Source organism: Brachyistius frenatus, unplaced genomic scaffold (assembly GCF_029030835.1).
Source record: "Brachyistius frenatus isolate BFR_SWC_R1_liver_20210118 unplaced genomic scaffold, ASM2903083v1 Contig_179, whole genome shotgun sequence".
NCBI classification, from domain to species: domain Eukaryota; kingdom Metazoa; phylum Chordata; class Actinopteri; family Embiotocidae; genus Brachyistius; species Brachyistius frenatus.
In genome coordinates this window covers 79,337-96,950 of record NW_027210778.1, presented here as the reverse complement: position 1 = coordinate 96,950, position 17,614 = coordinate 79,337, and the positions used below count along the sequence as shown (strand labels likewise).

The 17,614-nt window shown below is 45.2% G+C and overlaps 1 protein-coding gene across 7 annotated transcripts; it reads right to left on the bottom strand.

Annotated features, from left to right (window-relative positions):
• Positions 1–2,818: 2,818 nt before the first annotated feature.
• Positions 2,819–16,387, bottom strand: gata3 (GATA binding protein 3). Of its 7 annotated transcripts, none has more exons than XM_069717759.1 (7): positions 14,749–15,595; positions 14,192–14,568; positions 12,621–13,145; positions 10,185–10,241; positions 9,982–10,028; positions 7,361–7,486; positions 2,819–4,636 (listed from the first exon to the last, which is right to left on the bottom strand). In XM_069717759.1, exons 2-7 carry the CDS (start codon positions 14,424–14,426, stop codon positions 4,355–4,357), a joined length of 1,272 nt encoding a protein of 423 aa, XP_069573860.1. In that variant the 5' UTR covers positions 14,427–14,568; positions 14,749–15,595; the 3' UTR covers positions 2,819–4,354. The 7 variants fall into 7 exon arrangements, with proteins under 7 accessions (XP_069573860.1, XP_069573863.1, XP_069573859.1 ...); XM_069717762.1 differs by having other exon boundaries at positions 12,678–13,145; XM_069717758.1 differs by lacking the exon at positions 9,982–10,028 and having other exon boundaries at positions 10,096–10,241; positions 14,749–15,594.
• Between the last annotated feature and the right edge of the window lie 1,227 nt (positions 16,388–17,614).

The following is a 17,614-nucleotide window of genomic DNA, read 5'->3' as shown; positions in this document are numbered from 1 at the left end:
TTACAAGGTTTGGATTGCGGGACAGCAGAAGAATCATTAGCACGCACGCACACACACACACACACACACACACACACACACACACACACACACACACACACACACACACACACACACACACACACACTTGTGACCACACTGACACAGATCGCTCGCCTCCCTCAAAACCAGTATTGCAAACACAAGACTCAAGAAAACACATCTAAACCCAAGAGATTAAATGTTTGACAGAATGTGTCAGTGAAGGTGTCGGGGGGTGGGGAGGAGGAGGAGGAGGGGGGGGGGGCAACACTTCCTGTACAAGCCGGTTTCTACTTCATGTGGTGTGATGTCGACCATTTTTAGCTCTCCGGGGAATTTGTCAAGTGATTTTTTTTTTTTTTTTTGTCACTTTGAAGGTGCGAAAATATTTAAAAAAAAGTACATCCCTGTTGCGTTTCGGTTTTTAAGTGACATCATTTGCATATATCTATCAAAGTCATCAAATCGCTCCTCCACGGCGACCCCAGATTTGACCCGTCCGACCCCCCCCCCCTCGCCCCCCGCTGATGGCGACGAAGATGGACCGTTCTTAAAGGTCCGATTACACCCAGCGAATCCGTCATCGTCCTCTCCTGAGAGACGAAGAGGAGGAAGACGCCGGGAAGAGCGGGAGACAAGAGGGACGGGAAATAAGCGCTTCGCCACGACGAGATCGCAGAGAGTCGTCCCGTCGGCGCTCGTCCTCACCCGAGTCGCCCGACGCGCCTCCGCTCACCCATGGCGGACTTCGTCGGCCGAACACCAGAAGGGAGGGGAAAAGGTCAGCCGGGGGCCACGGGGTCCCACCGCGGGGGCAAAAGCCTCCCTCAATCCCCCCCTGTACACACACACTATCCCCCTTCTCATTCCACATGGCCCCTTGACCTCACTATTAAAACACAGGAGCAAATCTCCTGATTGGTCACGGCGGCTCAGAAACAAATGATGCCAAATACCTGACTTCTGCGTGGCCTTTTTTTTCCCCCCGCAGGGAGGAACGAGACGGCCGCGGCCGGGCAGATTTGGGAGTCCACTTGTGCAAATGTATTTCGATATTGGAAATGTGGTGCGCAAACTTCGGTCGGCGATAAACGAAGGAAAGGAAAAGGGAGAATCCTGTCGGGAGGTGTTTTTTTTGCGGAGCCCACAGGCGACGACGTTTCAGCAAACGGCTACCAGAACAAATAAAGTCGTTTTGCATACGAAGGGAATCGACTCTGAAAAAGATGATCTGAGGAGAAGAAGAGAAATAAAGAAAAACCCACCTGGAACACTTTTTATGGAACGACAGTGAAAACTAGACGATCCTTTCCTCCTTCCTTCCTGACTGGACTTTTTTTTAGATTTAGGTGCCGTGTGTTTGTTTTTTTTAAGTATCACAGATTATACTTGAACATTTACCTGAATGTTTTGACTCTTCAAACTCTGCACCATCATTGTCTGTTTCTTTAACTTCTTCGTAAACTCTCACAAGTGAGTGCACATTCAGTTTTCTGCGCACCACTTTGATCTTTCTTCCTTTTTGTACTGTCTTTTATTTTGTACATATTTAGACACCTTTTTATGTTCATAACTGCATAAATAAATTGACAAAGCACATCATCGCTGCTAATAATCATTCTTATTAACTTATTTCGCCCCCTTTTGCTTTACTTTAGTCACCTATTGCCGTATTACAATCAGCTGTGAAGCACTTTGAATTGAATTACAGTTTGATTAAAGATACTTAAAATGACCTGCATACATAAAGATGAAGAGTCATAGTGAAGAAAACTGCAGCAGAAGCATGTGGACCCGTTTGTACATTAATGCGCAGAAGACGCTGCTTGTGAATTCCTGCAATAATAATGAAGGAGGATTAACATTTGAATTGTGTTTCCTGCGGAGGGAGAGGCAGCTGACTTCTTGAAGTGTCTAAGTTCACGGAACGTCTTCCTCAGATGTCAGAAGTTCCTTTTAATCCTTTCCAGTCAACAGTAAAAGCTTTGTCTGAATGGACATAAATCAGATCTGCATCATGTCTCGTCTGCGTGATCCTCTCGTAACAACCAAATCGCAGAAGAAGTGTCCAGGTCGGCCCGTGAAACGATATCAGTGCATTAAAGACTCGACGCGCTCTTCAAGTTCTTCGTTTTACACTCGTCTGAACACTTGAATCCTTCCTCTGAAACGAATATAAACTCGACGACTGTGTCGTTCTGCAGCTGAAATAAGGACTTTTGGAGAATATTTTCATTCCTTTTTAAGCTGCAGCATGCAAAGATGTGACTTTTCTATATGTTTTTAGCTTTAATTGGCTTAAAAATGAACATCGGCACACAGTTCTTTGATATTTTGGTTGAACGCTTGTGAAGTGATCTTAGGGCAGAGAGAAACGGCCGTGATGACGCCGCTTCCTGCTGGATCCTCCTCCTCCTAATGAGTGATAGGTGTTTGTTGTTGTTGCGTGTCGGTCGCGGTGTATTTATACACGACAAGGATTAAAACAAAAGGGCCCCTCCCGCCCGCCCCCCCCCCCCTCCACTCCCCTCAGCTTCACGGTGGCCCGTCTGACCCCGTCGTTTGATTTGTTCCTCCATTGCTTCTGTTTATTTCTTCTCTTCCTGTTTGTGCTCAACTGACCGTAAGAACTGTTCTTGTGAATGCTGGGTACAAAAAAAAAAAAAAAAGCTTGCGGTGGGGTAGGTGTGTGTGTGGGTGGTGGGGTGGAGGAGGGCAAGGGGGGGGGTGCAATGTGTCAAAGATCACACCCAGCATGAGAGCGATAGAAGAAGAAGACGGCTTTTGACCACGGCGCTAACATGTCAACAGAGATTAAACTAGTTTATTATTTTCAAAGAGGGAAAAAAAAATTTACGAAACAAAAAAAGCAGTCATATTTTACACTAGTGATTATTATTAAATTTTTACAACCATTCAGTCTGCATAACATAAAGAAATAATTCTACATCTTTGTTTCTTTCGTATTTTTGGTACTCTGATTTATACATACAAATAACAAATACAGGAACTTTTTTTTCACAATGCATATAATCTGTGGGCAGGAAGAAAGTCTTTCAGGTGTGTGTGTGTGTGTGTGTGTGTGTGTGTGTGTGTGTGTGTGTGTGTGTGTGTGTGTGCGTGTGTGTGTGTGTGTGTGTGTGTGTGTGTTTGCGTGTGTGTGTGTGTGTGTGTGTGTGTGTGTGTGTGTGTGAGTGTGAGTGTACGTGCGCGCTTCAACACAAACCAATTGCCCGAGACCTATAGCACATCCAAAAAAAAATTAAAAAAAATAAAAATCAAATAGGAAGAGAGACGCCTGCAGCCGCCGACTCTCTGCAAACTTAATGCAACACAATTCATGCAGGCAAAAAACCGAGGCCTGCCCTTTCTCAAGTCTTTTCCCCTCTCGTCTTCCTCCGCCCTTTTTTTTTTTTTTCCTCAGTCCTCCGGGACTCGGAGGCGTCCTCTCCTCTCTCCTCTCCTCTCCTCACTCCTCCTCCGGCGGCAAGTCTCTCCACCTGCTGCGACTCGTACCCTTCTTAGCTGCCCAGGGGCGTGTTTGCTTTTTTTTTTTCTTACTTAATTAAAAAGTCTTCATTAAATGTACTGTATTTCATACAATTTGTACAAATATATTCAACGTCTGTGTCTCCTCATCTTCGGCAGATGACGAAGAATAGGGAAGCAGGGGGGGGGGAGGTGTGTGTGTCTGTGTGTGTGTGTGTGTTTGTGTTTGTGTGTTGGGGGGGGGGGTTGGGGGAGGTTCCTGTTACGCAGGTGCAAAGGTGAAGAAGAGAGGCGGGTTTTGGGGAAATTAAGGGAGGTGCCGTCAGAAAAGTTAATATTCTTGGTGTGTGTGTGTGTGTGTGTGTGTGTGTGTGTGTGTGTGGGAAAGAAAAAATGGCTTTTTGTACACAAATGGAGCTCCTTGTCGAGTGGATCAGCCGGGAGGACAGGCGTGGTGGGGGGGTGGGGGAAGGAAAGACATTTTTCGAAAAAAAAATCTTCAACCCCACTGGAGGTCAGTGCGCCACAGTCAAGTCAGGTCTGCAAAGTCAGCAGTCACATCGCCGAGGTTTTTATATAAAAAAATAAGACAGAACCGAGGGGTAGAAGGAGCGTTGAAGCCTGTCGCTCTCGACGCGGCGGAGCGTCGATCGGAACCGAGAAGCAGTTTCATTTGTCTTTTTAGGATGTGGAAGGAAGCAGGTTAGCAGAGGTACCGAAGGGGTTTGGGGTGGTGGTGGTGGTGGTGGTGGTGGTGGTGGCGGCGGGGGCGGTGGTGGTGGCGAGGCCGAGGGGTTGGGTGCGCACCGCGGTGGGCGTCGGGGGGGGCCTCCTCGAACCTCCTCTAACCCATGGCTGTGACCATACTGGAGGGGTGGTGGGGGGCGAAGGAGGAGGGGTGCATGGGTGTCGGGGTGGTCAGCATGTGGCCGGAGTGCGAGAAGGGCGGGAAGGAGGACATGTGGCGGGAGAGCGCGGCCGGGCTGAACGAGCTGCTCTTGTCCATCAGGCTCTTGGAGAAGTCGTCCATGCTGTCTTGGGACTTTTTGCTCTTCTTGGACTTGCTGGACATCTTCCTGTTCCTGGTCTGGATGCCTTCCTTCTTCATGGTCAGAGGTCGGTTGATCTGCTCTCGAAAGGAGACAGAAAAAGATGGCACATTAGTATTTTGTCGTCGGGAGCGTGTTTTGTTGTTGTTGTTGTTGTTGTTTACGTCTAAGAAACGGCGCTTTTCAGATTTCGGCGTAACATTTTTCTGTTCAGGCAACGCGACGAGGACAAACACAACGCGGCTTTTCAGTGAGGGGTGTCACCCTCGGGTTGAAAGTAAATGAGAAAAATGTGTCTCTCTTGGCGCTTTTTCTTTTTAGTTTTCTTTCGAGGCAGATTTGGGGCTTTTTGGACAGACATAATAACATCCAATGGAGTCCCATTACAAGGCAAATCTGACTGTCCCATCCCGAAACAGGAGATTGTTTATACTCTCCGTGTGTGTGTGTGTGTGTGTGTGTGTGTGTGTGTGTGTGTGTGTGTGTGTGTGTGTGTGTGTGTGTGTGTGTGTGTGTTGGGTAGATTTAAATGTTGATTCCTTTAAGCTGGCCTGCATCTGAAGTTGCTGCTCTGCCAGAAAGAAAGAGAGAAAGATGAAGGTGGGGGTATATGGGGGGGAGGTGGAGGGGAGGTGGGGGGCGTGCAGAGCAGAGACGGAGAAGGGTCTGGCAGCTAGTGTGCAACCGGTCGACCACAGAGACACATGGCCATGACGACCGCCGGCGTCGGCCAAGTCCTCCTCTCCACCCTCCTCCTCCTCCTCCTCCTCCTCCTCCTCCTCAACCACCGCATGGCCGTCTCTTGGCCAAAATGGCCCCATCTGCTGTATTCCAGCGTCGGTTTAGCCGGGAATGAGAGCTGGATGATGGAATTTGTGCTGTGGGCCGGATTACGGAGGGCGGTGGATGAGGCCGACCGGCTTCCCTGATCTTTCTCACTCTCTTCCCGGGGAAATGGGCAGCGGGGATTTCTTCCTATAGCTTCCGTCTCGAGCTGTCTGAGGCGTTGGCATTTTTTTTTTTTTTTTTTTTTTCTCGCTGACTCTTTTAACGCAGTGGCCTCGATGATTAGCGGAGGGCAAGAAGAGAGGCGGTTTTCTTCTCTATATAAGCTTTGTGACTCCACACTCCGGCTCTGAGGGCCCTCTACGCCCACCTAAAGCCAGCCGGGCCCCCTCTGCGCTCTTTGATGCTGAGATGTCTACCGTTTCGCAAGAGGAAGCCTCGGGGGCCTCCCCGGCCCGGGCTGGGCCCGCCGCCGCCCCGGCACGGCACATCAAACACAAGCCGGGGCCAAAGTGTTGTGAGTCAATGACCGCCACAGAATAACACAGTCGGCTCTCACATCTTGCCCAACACGAGCAGCTAACCACCTGAAACCTCAACCTCATCGGAGGTGTCAGACACACACACTTTTCTCAGAAAAAAAAAAAAAAAAGATGATACAAAATAAATTAAGACAAAAAAAAAACCTGATGACTCAAACAGAGTACAAACAACTTCTCACAAGCTTCTTCTTATCTGAGTCAAAAAGCTTTTGCGGGACAACAGACTGCAGCCATCAGGTGTTTTGGGACAGTACACACACACACACACACACACACACACACACACACACACACACACACACACACACACACACACACACACACACACACCAGGGAGCACATGCAGGCCAGCAGGGACTCGGCTAAATTCTCCATGAAGAATGTGGAATTTGTTTCAAAGGGAGCAAGCCCCCAACAGAAGTCGGGATTTACCAAAATAAACTAATTTCACAATTACACCAAGGTCGGGGTCGGTTCAGATGCTAATATGTAAGTGGGAAATATTATTCTACTCTCCCTGTAACCTTTTTGTCTCCGTCTGTTTTCCGCGGTGCCAAAAGTAACATGGGAAAACGATTTAACAGGGAGCGCTCGCGTGACGAGCGGGGCAGCAGAGCAGGAGACGCTTCCCTTTTTACATGCGTATAAGGCAACCTCTATCAGTTGTCTGCGAGAGGAGGAGGAGGAGGAGGAGGAGGAGAAATTACCTACATGTGGCCCTCAGAGCAGTTAGCCCGGTGATTATTATTATTAGTTTCAGCCACAATGGCCGTTTGATTAAAAGTGACAGCTTTGTGCACAGGAGAGGAGACGGGAAGAGGAGAGAGGACGGAGAGATAAACGAGTCCCTGGGGTTTTCAGATTGAGGATGTGAAATGATGTGGCGAGGCACTAACCAACCCAAAACGAATCAGACGGATTGGTGGTCAGTGGGGGGACAACGAGTCCCTGGTGCTCAGGGAACCAAAAGGGCTAGAAATACGGAACGGGGGGGGGGGAGGAAAAAAAAAAAAAAAGGGCCTTGAAATTAATCGAATTTTAATTAAGCCCCCCACCCCCCTCCACCCTTCTTTAATATTCAAAAGCCAGGCGGCTGCGGGCTTAGTTCACTTAGGTCTTATACATTTTAGATTCGCACTTACTGCCAATAAATCATATTAATTCTACAGTATTTTGTTATCGGCGTGCCCCGGAAATCCTCTGCAGGGACTAAGTCAGATCAAATATTCAGAGGAGGAAGAAGTAGAGGAGAGGGGTGTGTGTGTGTGTGTGTGTGTGTGTGTGTGTGTGTGTGTGTGTGTGTGTGTGTGTGTGTGTGTGTGTGTGTGTGTGTGTGTGTGTGAGAGAGAGAGAGAGAGGTGGAGGGAGGGGGGGGGAGTGCTGCAGCAGCAGGACATAAAAATACAGAAATAAATATTCCAGGCGAGCCCCTCGATGGGCTGCACAGATATCCTATGAAGGTTTATTACTTACATTGTGCAGTTTATAGTACAGGCCGCAGGCGTTGCACACCGGGTCCCCGTTGGCGTTTCTCCGCCACAGCGTCGTCGTTGTCGTTTGACAGTTTGCACATGACGTCCCTGCCCGCCTGGCTGCGGACTGCGCGCACACACACACACACACACAGACACAGGCCAAAAAAAAAGAAAGAAAAGACACGTCACATGACCCGCGGATGACCCAATCAGCGTGAAGATTTATTATGACAGGTTCGACACCAGCGTGCAGGGCTGCCGTTTTCTGTTAGAAAACACGGGTTTATTCCAAAATGCGTTTTATTGGAAGCACTTGTTCACTGCGATGACACGGAGGCCCTGTGGCGCGTCCTCCAGCGAAAACAATACAGAATTGAAATGATAAATTTGGTGTTTTAAGAAAAAACCAATTCTGTGTAAATTTGGCAGCCCTGCATTCATGGCGTCTTGCACAGAAGGCCTACTTACAAATCTCTTAAAAATGCAATAAAGAAAATGCAAATGTATCTCTCTTAAATTACAGATTAAACACAGCCTTTTATTCTCACTCCTGCATTGTGTAAAGCTATTCAAAAACAGTTAAAACATGGAAAGGCTTTATGTTGACTCTATATACATTTTCTATCTTCACCCAATGGAATTCTTTTTTTTTTGTACATGTAGTACTTTTTTTGTACATGTAGTACATAGCTGAAAATAGTTTAAAATAGGGACAAGAAATACCCCCCCCCCCACCCTCAAAAAAAAAAAAAAAAAAAAAACAGAGCTGCTTTCACTCGGGGCTAAAAATAGTGTCATAGAAACACATACCTCCTAGAGAATAAATATTTACAGAAGACATAAAAGCAGTGCCTTGAAATGGGAGAGCTATAAAATCTGATTAAATTTCGCCTTAAACTGCGTGTTTGTGTGTTTATGTGTGTGTGCGTGTGCGTGTGCGTGTGCCGGTGCCTCGATTCAAACGCCGACCTCGTGACGTCAAACAATTGAAACGTAAAAAGAAAGTGGCATTGATTAAACCTAGAAAGGGTCTCTATGTGGGAGTGTAATGCTTTGTAGGTTGTGTGCTTTTAAATATGGACACGAAATACGAAAACATGATGCAGTAAAATGAACCATATGGCTGTAATTGCATGCCAGTTAAAAGCATACATAGGTGGTGGTGGTGGTGGTGGTGGTGGGGGGGGGGGAGACAAAAAGATTAAAAAAAAAAAAAAGAAAGAAAATGTGGATATTTTTGGCTGCAGGCTACTAAACCCTCACTTCATCCTGACACAGTGAAAGTCATGTCTTCCGATGGATTTTAAGCTGCCTGCCCTCACAGCCCAGTTTGCTGCAGTGGCTTGACATTGATGTTATAATCTCTAAAAACAATCGATAGACAGGTGACCGCAGAGGACACGCCGACGTTAAGGACTACATTATCTCCAGGAGGGATTTCCAATTATACACATGTGGTAGCCTAATAACCCCACCGCTACTGTGTGCTGTGAATAACCAATCAGAGTGCAGGAATAAAACCCCTTATTATGTCTCTAAAGTCCGTGACTGTTTCATAATCTTTACTTTTACTCCATTTTCCAGCAGTATCACCATGTTTTCACCTTTTTTTTTAAAAAAATTTTTTTACTATTTTTATTTTAAAAATGACATAATTACTGTCAATTCTCTAAATTCTTAATTTACCTGTATTTTTTTTCATTTCTGCCACAAAATCTTAAAATATGACCACTGAAAGGCTGAAAAGATATTCTGACAAGATATCGTGGCTCCTAAATCCTCCTTTGTCACTTTTCTGGCCTCCAAATAAATAAATAAAAAAAAAAAAAAAGGTTGCATCTTTTTTTCCTCCCTAAATTAAAAAACTACAGGGTTAAATCCCACTTCCCCCCCCCAAAAAAAAAACCTGACCATCCTCGTGTGTTTAAACGGAGATTATAACACTAAACAATCTGAAGCCGTGACTCTGTGCTGGCCTGGCTTCGGGCTCCGCGAGCCTTTATGTTTTGACTGGGGAAGCGGGCTGTGTTGTTAAAAGCAGACTTATCTGCACTGCTCAGATATCCGGCAGCCCTTTCCTGAGGAGTCGGGCTTGCACATTTAGAGGCGAGGTGGTGGCGGAGAGGAGGGAGAAGTCCAGTCCAGAGCAGAGCAGGACTGGACAGCCATCTTTGCCTCGAAAGATTTTCTTTCTTTTTTTTTTAATAAAGGCAGGGGAACTCCTCTAAAGCTCAAAAGAGATGCAGCTCTGATGAGAGGGGCTTTCCCTGAAATAACTGCAAAACAAAAATAGCTCCACCTGAAGCAGGCTTAAAAAAAATTATACATTTAAATAAATATAATTTTGATGGAGCTCAATGTGTGTTTATGAATGCAGCTACACTTCAACCAGCTACAGTAGAAGCAGCAGTTTTAATCTGTAATGGAGGCAGCGCATGGATGGGGTAAAGGGGTGTGGGGGGGAAAAGGAGGGGGGCCTACTGTTCAAACAGAATATAACCTACTCTTTGAATCAATGACAATTTTAGCAAATAAAAAATAGCATCGTCATTGCATTTATTAAAAATAGAAAAAAAAAACAGTGCAGTTTTTTCTATGGTAGTATCTGAAAACAGAGACCTGCACTTGTCGAGTCAATTTCCTGCAGCTAATAGGCCTACTTCTTCCTGGATAGGGGAAAAACAGAGAGAGAGACGGAAATGTCATCAACAGAGAAATGTCTTAGGGACGTACCAGCCGCCGCTTGGGTTTGATGAGAGGGCGATTCTGCCCGTTCATCTTGTGATAGAGTCCGCAGGCGTTACACAGATAGTGACCCGTACCGTCCCGCCTCCACAGGGGGGTCGACGTGGCCCCGCAGTTCACACACTCTCTACCTTCTGCAAAGAGCCAACACACACACACACACACACACACACACACACACACAAAAAACATGGAGGGTCCGAGTCAGTTGGTCCTTAAAAAAATATTCAAAACAACTCTTCATTTACGTCATCAAAACTGGGAGTTAAAAGCGTTAGTGAAATGTTCGGATTTTTATTACACATGCAGCATTCTGTGAAGTATGCAACAATTCATAATATTAATAATGATAATGCAACATTGGAAATATAAGCACTAGCAGTAGTAACATTATTTATCACACACACACACACACACACACACACACACACACACACACTAAACACATGTGGTTAGTGTTGGTGAATACAGCAGTTGTGTTAAGGTCCATAAGGCAGAAAGCTTTTTTTTTTTAAACCACAAAATCTTCAAACTAAGAATCTCCGAGCAGGTTTTCACTCTTACGTTTGTACACGAGGCGAACAGCTAAATTTTGAAATTTTATAAATCGAATTAAACTGAATTTTTATTCTCTCTCATCAGCCAATATCTCATTTAAATAATGATAATAATAATAATAATGTATTATTTCTTTAAAGCAGGCTGAGGCCTTTATTTTGAAACGATTGAGGGAGTGTTCAGTTTGACTGGCACTTCTCTAGTGACACCGACAGGTGAGCTGCGCACTAACAGTTTGATTAGAGGATATATATATTGGAGGGGGAGGGGGGGGGCTGAAACTGAAACAAGGGAGCTGCAGTCACACTCCGATTATTTGAAAGCAGACACTCACACCGAGCTTTTTGTACAACGCCAAGAACCTTTTGCATTCTCATGCAGACACACTTCCCCCTTTTTTGTGTGTATATATATATATGTATATGTATATGTATATATATGAGCTGCAATAAAAACAAACACACACACACACCGACTTCTTCTTCACAAAGACAGAGAGAGGAGTCAGTGCGGGTCGTTGCTGCGTTTAGATGTAACAGCACCTGATGTGCAAAGTGTGTTTCTTTCTCTGTTTTTTTTCTGTCTTGTATTTTTTTTTTTTGTCACGACAATATGAAGCTGCGTCGGATCCAGTGCATATACGATTTAAGAGACAGCAGGCCTCCGCAATGCAGCTTCTGTTCTGCACAGGGTGTGTTTACATGCTTTTGGAGAAAACGTTTCCAATGCGATATTTAAGTTCACATAAAACTGCACTGATATATCCTCATTAAAAAAAATAAAAAAATTAAATAAAAAAAAATCTGAAAGCTCTTCAGATCGCGAACGATCTTTAAATGCACATTATCTCTCCTGATCCCGGAATTAAAATCTTTATTTGCATTAATGACCCAGTGTGTGTTGCAGAATAATCCCGATGATATGCATCAACTAATCCACTGTTTTCTATATACTCCCGTCAAAGACGCTGATATTAATCTCATTACAGGAAAAACTGCTTTTCAGCTGCAGCGGCAATAACCTTTAAAATAATTACCCTGCGCATGATTTTTTTTTTTTTTTTTTGGTGGTGGGGGGGATGTCTCCCCTCTCACTGTCTCTCTCTGTCTCTCCCCTCTCCCTCGTGCGCTCTTGCCACGGCGACGTTTTCACCCTCGCTTCTCTTTTTCCCTGTGAATGAACGCGCAAGCATCCGGTGCTCTACCGCTGGGTAAACAATGCAACTGTGGCGTGCACTGGTCTGACGGTAATGGGATTATCTTAAACATATAAACGGGGCGACACAGCCCGGAGAGCCGGCTTCCCCTCTGTCTCTCTCCCTCAGCCTTCTGTGTGTGCGTGTGTGCGTGTGTGTGTGTGTGTGTGTGTGTGTGTGTGTGTGTGTGTGTGTGTGTGTGTGTGTGTGTGCGTGTGCGTGTGTTAGTATGGAGGAGAGTGAAAATAAATGACCTAAATTAATCTGAGCTTCAACTCGGAGCTCGTTGGCGTCATAATGATTTTTGACTTATCAGGAGGAAAAAAAAAAAATGTCCAAAAGAAGCTGTGAAATAGATTTTTAGTTGTAGATACATTTTAATTATCCTTCCACCTTTTTTTTTTTTATTCTTTTTTTTTATTTGTCAGAAATGATTTAAGGTCTGCTTTTATTTATTTCGAAATATTGAAATCTTAATTTCCTTCTATTATTGTTATTATTATTATTGGATCAGATGATGAAAGAGAAAGCTTTGAGGCGTTTTTTAATGCGCCTGTTTCGAAGACACGTTAACCTGTATGGCCTGAAAGGAGAGCTGCTTCATGTGAGGGATGAATGTGCTGATTATGGGCATTTTTCTTTTAGTATATAAATATATATATGTATATATATATGAGATTAAAACATGGCTGATCATTAAGGCTGCAAATCTGGGGAATCATGTTAAATCAAAAGGGAATGTAATAAAGCGCACGCCTACCTGAACAGGACCTTGTTTTTGGTCTTGTTTTGGAACCATAACTAGAAGATGACCCACCTATCAGGCTACTTGGTGGGAAGAGGCCTGGCCCGTATTCAGGGACATATTGTGGGTATGTGGCGATGGGGTGGTGGGCAGAGGATGACCCTGCTCCGAGTGATGCCACGCTCCGGCTGTGAGCTGACTCCAGTTTCATACTCTCGGCCAGGGTCACCTGGTACTTTATGCACTCTTTATCCTCCTGCCGCCCGGAGCCCGGGGTGGATATGCCCGGGTCCGGGGACACGTCTTTCGGAGGGGTCGGGGGAAACGTGAAGAGGTGCGGACTGGAGTGGCCGGTGGACAGGGAGGAGGAGGAGGCCGGGGGGTAGACGGACAGGCTGGCCGGGGAGCCGTGGTGCAGGGGATTCTTGGGGAAGGGGCTCAGGTTCCAGGGAGAAGTGCTGTGGTGCGGGGCGATGCCTTTGCTCCCCTCCAGCCAGGGCAGAGAGCCGTGCAGTAATGAGGGACGGCACACCTGGCTACCTGAGGCAGCACAGAGAAAACAACACAAAGATCACAACCTGGCTTCAAATATGCAGCAACAATTTAAAAAAAAAAAAAAATTGTCTCGCTTTTGGCCAAACAAAAAAAGCAGGATGGAAGTGGAGAAACATTTACGCACAAATTTACCAAACACATTTCGTGACATTTCATTTTTTTTTTTTAAGATTTGATCCGATGTGCATCAAACTGTTGTTTCAAAAATAATTTCTACCTCGATTGAAGTTCCGTGCAGGAATCATTTGATCCCATCTCGTGCAGACAAATTGGGAGTTTCATGTGGCCACGCACGTGCATTATTATTTTTACGTGAACAGGCCTCGATATGCAACAACTCAATACTTGTAATTCAAACGATTTGTTTTTAAGCCAAAAGAAAACGACGCCGTGATTGACTGTTCAGGAAGTTAAAGCCGTCAATATATAGGAAACTCCACGAATGACTACGTGCTGATGAGCAACATATTGTAACAGAGATCAATGTGTGTGCACGCGCCCTGACGTGAAAACATATACCGAGTTTTAAAATCGAAAATATTACAGGTGGATCTCCGAGTTCTGTGCCAACATATCTATTTGTTTAAATCCGTAACTAAACACCGGATTGATCCACAAAACAAATTACGCACGCGGGCTTTTGTTAAAAAAAAAAAAAAAAAAAAAAGTAAAAAAAAAAAGAAGCTTCTCTGACACATGAGTCAGCTCGTGTTGGTGAAGTTTAGAAGAGAATTTAGCTGTGAAAAAAAAAAAAAGAGACAGAAACCAAAGACAAACTGGAGGTAAACTATCCATATTTACGGCGAGCTTTCACAACACTTGAGCTCTCAGGTGTTTTTTTTTTTGTTTTTTTTAAGACGAAGTCAATTCCAAAACCGAAACCTGGTCCGGATCTCAGACGGATCAAAACAAATAATTTAGAATACAGCGGCAGTAATTGAGTCCTTTCTGCAATTACGCGCGAGCGTCTGAAAGGAGAGTAACGTGCACATTATTAAATAAAAAGGCCTGAACGGGGCCGTTTTACTTACTGTGTGGAGGAGGAGGGTACCTCTGGACGGCTCGGACTGAGTTTCCATAGTATGGAGAGACGTGGTTTCCCTGTCCATCGATATTAAAGAGTACATCCACATCTTCAGCGAGGGGATACTGAGAAGGGTCCATGTACGAGTGGCCGAGGCCCGGGTGATGTGAGCCGGGATGCTGCTCGTTCAACACCGCGGGATGATGGCTCATCCATCGTGGCTGATCCGCACTTACTTCCATCGCTTTGCCTCTTTTTTCTTCAGCAAATGTTCATGTACGCCGAAGCACACCGGTACAAGTCAAAAGATAAGAAATAATCTGTCCCAAATCCGTGTTTTTTTTGGTCGTTAAATCCACAGGTTCCGCGCTCGCTTCCGATCACCTGGAGACAGAGAGGAGAATTAATTGTCTCATTTTCTCACATTGCTTCGCGCATGCAAGCGCGACTGAAACACGCACACGCACACACACACACACACACACACACACAGGAGGCCCGCGCACTAAAGTGCATTTTTAACCCGGGGATTTCAAAGGAGAGATATTTAGACACGAAACATACCCCGCATTACAAATGTGCAACAAAGGTGTTGTCATATAAATACGTCCAAAATGGAATCCAGTCCCACGCAGAGTTCCTGAACTTCTTCGTCCTCAGAGGAAGAAAAAAAACCCCAAAACCCCGTCAGTGTTTTCAGCCCCGGCTCAACAAGTAGCGGAGGTCTGGTGGAGGGCGCGAGCCTTGTTTGCAGTGGATGGCTTCGCTGCACACTGACCAGCACCAGCAAGTTCAACTCACTGATCAAATCTGGGTTTGTGCGCAGTTGTAGAGCCCTCTCCATTAACTCCGCTCCTCTCTCTCTCTCTCCCTCTGTCGGTCTGTGTGGCTGGAGCTCGCTCACCCTTGCTCTACCTCTCTCTCTCTCTCTCTCTCTCTCTCTCTATATCCAGTCCCCCTTTTTTTTTTTTTTTTTCCTTCTTCTTTTTTTTTTTTTTTTTTTTTTACAGTGAACGCATTCTTTCAGGATGGCGCCAGGCAGCTCAATGCTTGCAGACAGCTGTGGCGCGACGCAACTTAAGGAGGGTCTGTCAGTGTCATCAGTTAAGGGGAGGGGCTTGCCCTAATTGAATATAACGTGGGCCAGGAGACATGCAGAAGTGTTGCAAGATTTTTTTTTTTTTTTTTTCAATGACCTTGCCAAAAAAAAATAAAAATGAAGATATTATTAGAATACGGATATTTCGTTTAAAAAGGCCTGATGAAACGTAACAGCTTAGATGTGCGTGGGAACACGCTGGGGTGCAAAGTTTATGTCGCAGAAAGTTAATTTTATCTTAAATTAACCAATAAAACATTCAAATATGCACAAATAAAAGAAAATGGGCTATTAATATACAAACAAACATTTTTTTTTTTTTTTTTTTTAAAAAAAGTTTTAACATCAAACGTCATATCAACAAACTCATAAAAGTACCTGAGAAAATACGTTCAAATTAAAACTGAAAATAATCCTGAAATATTTATTGAGTGATTGTGTTTTCTTAAAGTACTTAAGTCTGCTGCAGTTTGTGTGCGCAGCCACAGAAAGAGGAAAAGAAAGGCTGCAGCAGCAGCAGCAGCAGCAGCAGCAGCCTGTTGCTCCGGGCCAACGGCAGGTTGCGGGACATTTATGCTCTTAAAATTGTGACAGTGCGTCCTCTCGCGGTGACAGGCACATTATTCTAATGGCAGATCCAAAATTGAGCCGATTTCCTCACCGTGAAGCAGCCGCGGACAAGGACGCCTGGGTGACTGAGCTTACAGTCTACCGAAAAAAATAAAAAATAGAAAAAAAAAACCCATCCTAATGTAGGCTATTATTGGCTGTCACTTAACTCACTTAGTATCCGTGCAGCGTCCTATCGCCACTGCAGCAACTTAAACAGACAGGCAACAATGGCTCGTGTCATGATTTATTCAAAACGGTGCATTAAATGTAACACGATCACGCGCAGAGGGAGTGATTTAAACACGTCTTTTGTTTTGGTTTTTTTTTTTTTTTTTTTTTCTCCAAGTTTTAAAGATAAGGAACTATAATTTAAAGGGACACCATTTTCCCTCTAAATCAGAGACTAATTTCAGCCGGTTTGCTCGGTGTCACGCGGGCATGATGTCGAGCGTTTATTCCACTTCAGCGCGCGCGCAGAGAGAGAGAGAGAGAGAGAGAGAGGCAGAGAGAGAGAGAGAGCAGCCCCCCCCCCCCCTCCAGGGAAGTATTTAATGTCTGAATCCCAGTTTGGTTTCTCTATATACTTTCAGATTGGCAGTGTGTAATAGTAGAGTAAGGGTATCTGTGTGTGTGTGTGTGTGTGGGGGCAGCCTCGACGACGCCACTGGATGTGACGTCACCGCGGTGTAAACATTCAGGAAATAACCCCCCCCACCCACCCACCACCCCCTCTTCTTCGCAGACGGGAGCGCGCACGCCCTCGCAGCCACGTTAGGTGTATCGGCGTTACCCCCGCGAGTCTGATATCAGGTGAGGGGTCACTTCTGTGGGCATTTTCACGGGGTTTCACCAAAACAAATGCACGGAACGGACTTTTAGTAATCAATTGGATCACCAGGTAAATACAGGAAGTCCCTCGTTTTACATCTCAGAGGTCCTCACCCACAGATGATGACTCCATTAGTGCTTACTCATCTAAGTTGGTTTTTTTTTTTACACCCCCCCCCCCTGTTCTTTGATACTAAGGTTGTTCTGCAGGCGTGCGCGTGGGAGCCCAGACTGAGACAGACTTGGCAACGTGTCGTGTTTTTTCCTCTCCAGGATAGCCCCTATATATATATATATACACACACCTGATGGAGGGAGAGGGGGAGAAAGAAGGGAGCGTTTTTCTCACACAGGCAAACCTGAGACTGAACTTGGATGCAAACTGCTGTAGCTGCCATTGTCAAGCTGTCAGCGGACTCGTGTAATTATCCTCTTGAAAAGTATCGCGGGGCCATTATCCACAAAGCCCCCCCCCCCACCACACACACACACACACACACACACACACACACACACAACCACCCTCTCCAACCCGTTATAGGTGCTCGAAGGCAACACATGACGGTGAACGTAGGCCTAAAATCCCGATTATGTTTTTTTTTGGTTTTGTTTTGTTTTGTTTTTTGGTTTCTTGACTTGGATGTATCGAAGCTTAGAGAATGGGACATGGAAGCCGTCCCCATGACTTCATTCCCAAGCCTCGATGTCAATAACGCCGGAGCTTATTCAGCAACGCCGTAAAACCGTCTCTCTTTAAAAAAAAAAAAAAAATAAAAAAAAAAGTTGTCATTTATAATCCCAAACTGTCGTCACACGAAGAGAGAAATAGTGGCTTCAGCTCTTCTTCTTTTTTTTCTGTCAGTGTGTGTCTGTGTGTGAGAGAGTCCACAA

Bases quoted from the DNA above. Each gene is read 5' to 3' on its own strand.
- gata3 (XM_069717758.1), bottom strand. From the start codon at position 14,426: ATGGAAGTAAGTGCGGATCAGCCACGATGGATGAGCCATCATCCCGCG. The intron at 10,242-12,620 runs GTAGGCGTGCGC...GGCTCTTTGCAG, and splicing joins AAAAACAAGGTCCTGTTCAG to AAGGTAGAGAGTGTGTGAAC. The intron at 7,487-10,095 runs GTACGTCCCTAA...GTGTGCGCGCAG, and splicing joins TCAAACCCAAGCGGCGGCTG to TCCGCAGCCAGGCGGGCAGG.